The 10,917-nt window shown below is 41.0% G+C and overlaps 1 protein-coding gene across 1 annotated transcript in view; it reads right to left on the reverse strand.

Moving 5' to 3' along the window:
* The window catches only part of Ccdc62 (coiled-coil domain containing 62), a 60,794-nt gene that overhangs the window by 26,418 nt on the left and 23,459 nt on the right, over nt 1-10,917 (reverse strand). Inside the window, exons 7-9 of the mRNA XM_029566560.1 lie at nt 7,243-7,331; nt 6,813-6,928; nt 4,018-4,734 (exon numbers count right to left, since the gene is read on the reverse strand). Of these exons, the coding sequence (XP_029422420.1) occupies nt 4,018-4,734; nt 6,813-6,928; nt 7,243-7,331 (922 nt within the window). The remainder of the gene's footprint in view (nt 1-4,017; nt 4,735-6,812; nt 6,929-7,242; nt 7,332-10,917) is intronic.

Here is a 10,917-nt window from a genome sequence, read left to right on the forward strand (position 1 = left end):
GATTGAGGAAGACATCAGAAGATAGAAGGATCTCCCATGCTCATGGATTAGAAGAATTAATATTGTGAAAATGACCATCCTACTAAAAGCCATTTATAGACCCAATGCAATGCCAATCAAAATCCCCATGACATTCTTCACAGAATTAGAAAAAAAAAATCCTAAAACTCATATGGAATCACAAAAGACCCTGTATAGCCAAAGTAATCCTGAGCACAAAGAGCAATGCTGGGGGGATTACCAGATCTCAAACTATATTGCAGAACTATAGTCATAAAAACAGCACGGTACTGGCACAAAAACAGACACATGGCTCAATGGAACATAATTGAAAACTCAAACATAAGTGCATGCAATTTCAGCCACCTAGTATTTGACAAAGGTGCCAAGAACACACACTGGAGGAAAGACAGCATCTTCAACAAATGCTGCTGGCAAAACTGGATCTCTACCTGCAGAAGAATGAAACTAGACCCTTATCTTTAACCCTGCATAAAAGTCAACTCCAAATAGATCAAAGACTTCAATGTGAAACCTGAAGCCCTGAAACTATTAGAAGAAAACAAGTGGGACTTCATTAAACTAAAAAGCTTCTATACAGGAAAAGAAACAACTCAGGAAGTGAAGAGGAAACCCATGGAGTGGGAGAAAATCTTCACCAGTGACACATCTGACATTTAGTTTAATGAGGTCCTACTTGTTGATTGTTGACCTTAATTCCTGAGCAACTGATGTCTGAGTTAGAAAGTCCTTTCCTGCACCTGTATCTTATAGGATACTGCCTGTGTTTTCTAAAAGTTTCAGAATTTCCAGTAAAGAAAGATAAATTGCTGGGCGTGGTGGCACACGCCTTTAATCCCAACACTTGGGAGGCAGAGGCAGGAGGATCTCCTGTCTCAAAAAAAGACAAAGAAAAGAAAGAAGAGAAAGGAAAGAAAGAAAAGACAGATGAAATTATGAAATTTGCAGGTAAATGAATGGAACTAGAAACTGTTATACTATATGAAGTGACACAGACTCCAAATCCTTATATGTGAGTACATATCCTGATATAACTGCAGGAGCCAGGAAAATGGAAGGGAACCATGGAAGTAAAGGGAAAGAAGGAGCCTGAGAGCGAGGACTAGAAGGAGTCAGGTGTTACTAAGCGAGAAATGTGTAAAATGGGGGTAGTTAACTGGGAGGGGAATAGGGATGGTTATATAAGGAACCATGGGGGTAAAGGGGAAAATGGAGCTCAAGGGGAGGGGGGCATGGGACACAGGTATTATCAAGGGTGAAATGGGGAAAATGGAGAGGGAACAGGAAGGGTTAGACAGAGGGAAGGAGGGGGGGGGAGAGAGAGAGAGAAATGCTTAGCTAATGTGAAAAATCAGAGGGAAATATTCAGAAACCTACTGAAAAATTATACATACAATATCTGTACAGGAGTGCGTATGTGTAGTTGAAGGCTATATAACAAGAAACAGTGCCAGACAGGGGAAACCTCCCTGCAAGTTATTAGTCAGGGTAGTCTAAGAAATTCTCAAAATTACAGAGGCTACTGCCACAGCCCTTGATTGCCTCCCAAAACTTGAAAGTAAGTCCCTATTGCTGAAGACTGGACATACTTCTGACCTGGAGCAATGGAGCTAGAACTGACCTGGAGGCCTCCTCCCTGAAGGCTAGTTCTCATCATTTTGGAGAACACTATGCAAGCTGCTAAGGGAGAAAATCAATCAATTTTGTTTAAGGCCTAATAACCACAACAATTACCAGCACAGCAAACTATACTGGGACAGTAGTGGCACTTTTATCTTGGGGGTAATCAACAGCTACCTAATTGGACTTAAAGCACTCAATGGGAGGGAACTCACAAGTGTGGCACTGTAAACACAGCCACAAATAGCTGGAGAGGTCATAGATCTTAGAGAAAACCCTAAGTCTGTCACAATCCTAGACAAATATAATTTATTACTATATGCTAAATATGGATCCTTATATTTATAGACAAGTATGCCAGTCACCACTCATCAAAGAAGCTTCTTTTGCAACAGAGAATATTACAGAGTTTCACAAGTGGTCACACACAGAGAATAAGTGTCTGTGAGATGTTCAACCCTAAGTGACACATCTACAATGGGACGTCTACAGCTAAGGCTCAGGGAACATAGTGGAACAAAGGGTAGAAAGAACACTAATGCATCTCTCAACTCTCATCAGAGGCTGCATGCTTCCTCATGCAACCTCTAGAGGGTAATGAATACAAAAGGCCACAATTGGCCAAAGTGTAGAGAGTAGGAGTCTGCAGAGTGTGGGTCCCTTGGACAGGACTCCTATACTAAACTTCACCTACTCAGGGTTCAGGGACCATTGAAGAAAAGGGGGTGGAAGTACATGACCGTAGGAAACAGAGTCTTAAAGGCTCCTGGGACCTTGCTCATATTAACAACAATGGTGTCAGCATGCACAAGACCCATGCAAACTCAGTAATAGAACTGGGGAAATAGGCAGCAGGCTCCAACCTTAGCCAAAGAACTATTGGCAACTAAGTATTGTTGGGTAAGGGCAAGCTGATCTTTTTTTAAGGAAGAGACTCTAGATAGGCTGACTAGACCCCAGTGGATGAACTTGCACTGAGGGACATCAAGGTACACTAACTTGACTCCTAACATGTATGACAGAATTCCTGAAATCTGGTGGGGAGAGAGTGATAGAGGGGTGCAGATGGGAGACAGGGTATAAAGATGATTAAGATGTTTTGTATGTGGTGGGCATGGTGGTCATGCCTTTAATCCAGGCACTTGGGAGGCCAGCCTAGTCTACATAGCAAGTTCCAGGCCAGCTGGGGCTATGAGGAAACCCTGTCTCAAAAAGCCAAAAAAAAATTTTTGTATGAAATGCACAAAAATGTGCACAATAAATAAATATACATTAAAAATCAAATATGACTCAATGACATTTTTTTTTAGTCTTTTTGAGGCAGGGTCTCCCTGTAGTCTCAGCTGTCCTGGAACTCACTATGTAGACCAGGCTGGCCTCGAACTCACAAAGATCTGCCTGGCTCTGCCTCCCAAGTGCTGGGATTAAAGGTGTGTGACACCATGCCCAGCTCAATGACATTTTTTAGGCAAACAATTTTTAATTTTATAATTGGAAGAACATCTGTATGTTTTTTAAATGACTCATGCTTCTAAAAGGGTTAAAGAATACTCCAAAAAATCTAAGTACTAGAAATTTCAATCATAAAGTCCTGTGAAAGTCAATGCAATGATTAAAATAAGGCTCTCAATATAGAAACTTCATCCTTTCTGCACTTTGAAGAGCTACACTACTTAAAAATAGCAGGCATTATTACAGTGCCACTCAGCCACAAGATTCAGCAATTCTAACAATAAGTTGAGCCTGAATAATTTAGCATATGATAATATCTAATCCATTTTCTTCTCTTAAAAAGAAGACAGAAGCCAGGCATGGTGGCGCACACCTGTAGTCCCAGCACTTGGGAGGCAGAGGCAGGTGGATCTCTGTGAGTTCAAGGCCAGCCTGGTCTACATAGTAAGCTCCAGGCCAGCTGGGGCTACAGGGAAACCATTACAAAAAAAAAAAAGAAGACAGTAACGTTTATCAGTTTGTCAAACACAAATGTTCTGTCTTTCACATGATTTTTGGAAAGTAAGAAAGGCTGGGAAATTGGGAAATGCAAAGTTATGTGCTGACTGGAATGGATTCCGGTGTGAGGAATGCTCTAGAGCAGCATTCCACTTTGTATAGTGATCTGCTGTTTGCTTTTTAATAAAACATCTTTCCTTAACTCATAACAACTGATTTTGTTTTTAAGTAAAAGGCTCCCTCAGTGTAGACTCTTCACTGGTGTCTAATGGAGTCTCCTTATACAATCAGAGACTCAAATATCCATGCCTGCCTTAAGTAAGACTGCTGCTTGCTAATGCTGCTTTCTTGTCTACTACAGCTCTTTCCATCTCTGGGCATTAGCATATATCTGCCTGTGTGTTTTCAGATGCGAACATTACTCACCTTGCTGAGGAATTATATTTCGTTCCACTTCTTCCTGAACAAGTGCACACAGTTTTGTGGCGAACAATCCTTTGCATTTTGGAAGGCTTGAAAATGTTCATCCACTCTACATCAGTCATGTGTCCTGGGGCTTCAATGATGAAGTTACTCGGGTGGCAGCACTTGGCCTCACACAGGTCACTGTCACCCAGACAGCCTTCATTTTGGGGACAATATGAGATTTCCAATCTTTCTTCCAGGTCCCCATCCAGCTTTTCAGGCTGTTTAGAAGAAGAACAGCTGGCTAGGCCCAGGTAGACGTTGATGTCATGCCACTGTTTCTCATCAGACAGTGAGAGAGGTGCTTCTGAGAGCCGCTTCTCTTCGTTCTGAAGTTCAGCTCTATTACCTTTAGGTGACTTTGCATGGTTCTTGCACAGTGTAATTTTGTTTTCAGGTTCAGTCTGGATTTTTCCACCCAGAGACCAAGGTTTTTGTTTCTGCAGTGAGTCTTTGGTAAATAGAGATGAGAGAGCAATTACACTTCTTTCCCCAAATGCAGTGTTAACCTGTAGTTTCTTCTCTTTGCATGCATCACAAGAGTTCTTGTCTGACCTATTTTGCTGAGCCAACGTGGCCTCAAACTTTTGATCCTTGACCAATGACTTCAGATTTTTCTCCCCTTTATTATCGATTTTTAGGTGGTTATTGTCAAGGTCTGATAAACACATGTCTCTGCTACAGTGGCATTACAAAAAAATAGAAGTTACAAGATAGACTCGATACTCTCATTTACTAGTATTACCTCTTCCAATCCTATACTAGAGCTAAATCCCAGTAAGAACCCCAGTCAGATCTTCTGAGCCTGATCCCAGCCCTCCTTCTAGCAGGAAGACTTTCTGAAACCAAGCCTGCATTCCTCTCCCCTCTTGCATTCCTTATCTTATTGTACTTGTCATCTAACAACAACAAATCCAGACTGTTTGCCATACCTTCCCTTAAGGTTTTTCCTATCATGTATTCTGCTTATTTGTTTTGAGACAGGTTCTCACACTGTAGGCCAGGCTGGCCTAGAAACTGTGATCCTCCTGAGTACTAGGATTATAGACAGGTACACACCATAATTCCAGACTTGTATTTAGGTGTTCTGATTTGCAGCACACCTATCCTATAGAAAGCACGACTCTTTCCAGAATGGCATGAACCATTTCTGTTTATAAAGAGTAACCTCGACTTATCCAGCATCTCCCAGTAGCAATGATGTTCAAAGAAAAAAAAAAAAAAAAGAGTCCACATGTCAAGGACTTCTGCTTGGAAGAGAACCCTGAGTAGGTATGGAATCTACTGGTGGTAGAACAGCTGGGACACAGAGCAAGCATGACATACCTTGGCAGAGGGCCGCAGTAGTACAGCAAGCATAGCACAGTGCAGCTGAACCTCTGTCTTACTGCCAGCAGCAGTTGCAGCCTTTCACATCCTGTCCCTGCAGCTGCTAACTGCAGTTCTCCCAGGGAAAGGAGCTGTAGTCAACAGTCAATGTCAACTAGTAATTCCCTGTAGCCATGGGGAAATTCCCAATCCCTCTTTGTCTTGAATCTGTAACACCTCTGCTTAGAAAAGTAGACTGGCTTTAGCCAGGCATGGTGCACAGTTCTGTAATACTAGTATTCAGGAGGCTGAGGCAAGAGGAAGATTGCCACAAGCTTCAGACCAGTCAAAGCTACATAGTGAGACTCTATCTCAAAAACACCAAAAAGGGGCTAGAGAGATGGCTCAGCAGTTAAGAGTACTGGTTGCTTTTGCAGAGGACCTGGGTTTGATTCCCAGCACCCACATAGCAGCTAACAACCATTTATAACTCCAGTTCCAGGTGATATGATGCCCTCTTCTGGCCTTGGCAGGCATTCCAGGCATGTAGTTCACTTATATACATGCACACCCATACACATAAAAACAAAACAACCACCCAAAAAGAAAAGAGTATATACTTACTACATTGCACTACTTTTTACATATTTTAATTTTTAAAAAGTATTTTAATGGGGCTGGAGAGATGGCTCAGCAGTTAAGAGCATTGACTGATCTTACAGAGGACCCAGGTTCAATTCCCAGCATCCACATGATAGCTAACAACTGTTTGTAACTCCAATTCCAGGGGATCCAATCCATGTGTGTAAGTGCACCCGTGTCGTGCAATGCCTTCAGAGGTCAGAAGAAGGCATCGGATCCCCTGGAACTGGAATTACAGATTGTTAGCCACTATGTGGGTCCTCTGCAGGAGCAGTCAGTGCTCTTTACTGCTGAGCCATCTGTCCAGTCCCCCACATATTTCAATTTTACAGTCATTTCTATACTTCTTGCTACAATTAAGGGAAGGATATCTCCTACTGACAAGGCAAACAAACAGGAGATCTGAACTCCTGTTGCTGTTGTTGATGCTATTCTTTGGCATTATTCTGTGAGGCAGACACCATGTCCTATAGACATCATTCCCTAAACACTGGAGTGCTAAGTTAATGAAGGGCTGGTTATCTCTGCAGTTTCTACTCTAGCTTTGAGTCTTCTACCCACAGATATAAAAATCTGGTCTAATGATTTTACTGTTGTCAAATGGCCAGTTTAGGATCACACCTAACATTCCTAGCTCAGGTCTCACCACAGCGCTAGAACTGTCATAATTATTCGCTTATACAATTTATTTCCTGCTATATAAGAAATAGTAGTGGGCAGTGGTTTACAGAAGTGTAGATAAGTAGTTACTTATCTAATAATGAAATAAAAGTCAAGGTCATATTAAATGGCATCTTTAGTATTACCTAGATTCCAGGGTCTTTGAGTCGTCTATCTTTGCGTCATATACCTGTATTAATTCCTGAGAATTTTCCACATTGAAATTAAGAAACTGCAGGTCACTCTGTTGTTTTACATAAATCTGTAATAGATATTGATAAATCAATATAAGATACAATAAAAAACCAAACTGAACCAACAAATTTATACTTTGAAACCCTAAAACAGATAACTTTGTTTTTATTTTTTTCTGTTTATACTAGGGTTTGCTAAGACAGCTGGTTTCCTAACCTTTAATTACCATAACCGAGACCTTATCTGCAATGCTAAATATGATGCTATAATACAGTTAAGATCCAGGAGGCACCATTAACAAAATCAATAGGCAGATAGTTTCCTAATTTGTTCACAAATATTTCCCACCTAATAGTCACAGTGGATAGCTTGGAGACTTACCTGTCTCAGATTATGCAGCTCTAAATTTGTGCGCTTCTGCTTTGACTTTGCAATATCAAGTAACTCATCTTTCCTCTTTTCTCTCTCAACTATGTAAGAACAAAAATGATTAAGCGTTTCTCATTAGCCATATCAACACACACCTATCCATTCCTAAATATTTAATAACTGACTTTTGTTTTTCTTAAACTTTAAATATTTTTTTATTGTTTTTAGTTTATGAGCGTATTGCCTGCCTGTATGTAAGTGCACCTATGTTGTACAATGCCCATGGAGGTCAGAAGAGGGTATCAGAGGAACTGGAGTTTCGAAGGTTGTTAGCTGCCATGTAGGTGCTGGGAATCAACCCTGGGTTCTCTGCAAGAACAGCCAGTTCTCTTAACTACTGAGCTATCTCTCCAGTCCCTTGTTCCTAAACTTTAAAACTATAAAATGACTGACTGGGAAGAACTTTAATATGTAACTCATACTATATCCTTCATGCAATGGGAAAGCATACAATGTAATTCATGTTAAGTCAAAAAAGAATTTAAAGTGTATGCAGGTGTTTGCAGGAAAATACACAAATATAAACAAATAAAAAAACCCCCCACAAAACCCTGAAAGCAAGCCAAATGCAGTGGCTCACATCAGTAATCCTAGCCCTTGGGAGTTGGAAGCTGGAGAACCAGGAGTTCAAGGTCATCCTCAGGTATAGGGGAAGTCCAAGGCCAGCCTGGGTTACAAGAGACCTTGCCTCAAAAACAAACAGATAAACAAAGCCTAAAAGGAAGTATCATTATCACTAATACTGTTACATTGTACTATTGACACAGTTTCTGTCTATTGAGTCCAGGCTGGCCTTGAACTTGTGATCTTCAGGCCCAAGTCTCCTGACTGCTATACTACCACCTCAGGCTAGGCACTTTAAAAAAAAATTTCTTTATTATTTTTATTTTATGTATATGAGTATATTGCCTGCATGTAGGCAAGTGTCTGCGGAGGACAGAAGAGGCAGTCAGATCCCCTGGAACTGGAGCTATGGAGAGGGGTCAGCTGCCATGTGGGTGCTGGGATTCAAACTCGGGTCTTCTGCAAGAGCAACCAGTGTTCTTAATTGCTGAGCTATCTCTCCAGTCCCAGACTAGCGCTTTTAACAAGTTGGGCCTGGTGATATGCACCTATGATCCCAACTACTCTAGAGACTGACACAGGAAGATACTTGAGGCCAAGAGTTCGAGATCAGTCTGGCCAATATAGAAAGACCCTGCTTAAAATTTAAAAGTTTTTTTTTAGGGGCTAGAGATGTGGCTAGTGGTAGAATGCTTACCTGGCATGTGGAAAGCCCTAAATTTGATCCCTAACACAACCACAATAAAAAAGAACATATGGAGTGGGGTGTAGTGGTACACACCTTTAATCCCAGTACTCAGGGGGCAGAGGCAGGTGATCTCTGTAAGATCAAGGCCAGCCTGTTCTATACAGTGAGACCCTGTCTCAAAAAGATGAAAAAATAAAAAGAACATATGGAAAGAATCCTAAGGTACTCTACTCAAATGTATTAATGTTACACTTAAGAAGAAATTATTAGGCCAGGTGTGGTGGCACATGCCTTTAATCCCAGCACTCAGGAAGCAGAGGCAGGCAGATCTCTGTGAGTTCAAGGCCAGCTGGGACTACAAGGAGATCTGGTCTCAAAAAAAAAAAAATCAGTAACGAAAGATAGCAATGATTTGGTCATTAAATACTGTATCACATCATACTTTTAAAATATGTACTATTACTACTATTATTTATGGTGTCAGAAATAATCTAGGTCTCCAGCATGCTAAGTAAGTTATTTAGTACTAAGCTATACTCCTAGACAGTATGTTGAAATTTCAATCAAAAATAAAATTTACCCCCCAGCATGATGGCTCACACCCTAGGCACTCCTAGGCAGGGGCAGGCAGATCACCATGAGATCAAGGACAGCCTGGTCTATACAGTGAATTCCAGGCCAGCTGGGGCTACATGGAGATCCTGTCTCAAAAAGACCAAAATAATAATAATAATAATAATAATAATAATAATTATTATTATTATTATTATTTAGGGTTGGCCAGATGGCGCATGCCTTTATTTCTAGCTCTTGGGAGGCAGAGGCAGACTGATCTCTGTGAGTTCAAGGCCAGCTGGTCTAAACAGTGAGTTCCAGGCTAGCCAAAGCTACATAATTAGACTGTGTCTCAAAAAAAAACAATTTCAGAGCGAGGTATGATGAAGCACACCTTTAAAAGCCAGCACTAGGAGACTGAGGCAGGCAGATCTTTGTGAATTTGAAGTTAGTCTGTTCTACATAGTGAGGACTAGGCCAGTCACAGTTAAACAATGAGATACTATCTCAAAAAATAAAAATAAATAAATAAAAGTAAATTTCAGAAGCTGGGTGTGTTGGTACACACTTACATTCCCAGCACTTGGGAGGAAGAGGCAGGAGGATCAGGAGTTCAAAGCTACCTTCAGCCACATGAGACCCTCCCTCAAAAACCCACAATAAATAGTAGTAAATTTTTTTTTTTTTTTTGGTCTTTTTGAGACAGTGTCTCCCTGTGGCCCCAGCTGTCCTGGAAGTCACTATGTAGACCAGGCTGGCCTTGAACTCACAGAGATCTGTCTGCCTCTGCCTCCCGAGTCCTGGGGTTAAAGGCGTGTGCCACCACACCTGGCTTATAGTAATAAATTTTAATTTAGTCTTAGTTTCTGATTTTAGTGTGGGGTTTTGTGTTTAATATTATTTATGTATGTATGTACGCATATATGTATGTGTTTGTGTGAGTGTTTGACTGCCAGGTGAAGGCCAGAGAGGGCATCAGGTGACTCTCCATGTTCTTTGTTTATATATAAGGAAAATAATTGTAAGGGATTCCATTTGTAATGCTATTTTGTAATCTCCCCCATCTTGTAAACCTTTTTGTTTCTGCAAAGGGCTCGATGCACTCCCTGAACCAGGACCTTGAGTGGCTCACCCCTTTCCTTTTCCCTTGCTTTCAGCTCCTCTGCACAGTACCTTTTAAAACTAGCCAACTGGGAAAGACTGGACCTCAGCCAATGAAGACAGACACAGAACTCTCATGTTAGGATAAAAATCTAGATATTAATTTCCTGCTTGATGTGCTTTCTACCTGAATGAGGCAATGTACCCTTTCCCAAAATTAAAAGTTGCCTTTCTGAGTTACTTTTGTTTTGTCTGAGTGTTCTTTGTGCAGTATTGGTGGGATCCTTGGGTTCCAGATTTTATTTCCAACAACTAGCAAATGATTTAATGACTTATTTTTTATTTATATATTTGGTCTTTTTGAGACAGGGTCTCCCATAGCTCCAGCTAGCCTGAAACTCATTATGTAGATCAGGCTGACCTTTGCCTTTGGAGTGCTGGAACTAAAGGTATGTGCCACCACACCAGGCTCTGACTTATTACATTTTGTTACTTTATTTTATTAATTTTATTTTTACTTTATTTTATTGTGTATGAGTGTTATGCCTGAATGGAAGTGCACCCATGTCATGCAATGCCTGCGGAGGACAGAAGAGGCTGTTGGATCCCCTGGAACTGGAGTTACGGACAGTTGTTAGCTACCATGTGGGTGCTGAGATTCAAACCAGTGTCTTCTGCAAGAACAACCACTGTTCTTAACTGCTGAGCCATCTCTCCAG

Source organism: Nannospalax galili, unplaced genomic scaffold (assembly GCF_000622305.1).
Source record: "Nannospalax galili isolate Female #2095 unplaced genomic scaffold, S.galili_v1.0 scaffold218, whole genome shotgun sequence".
Lineage (NCBI taxonomy): Eukaryota > Metazoa > Chordata > Mammalia > Rodentia > Spalacidae > Nannospalax > Nannospalax galili.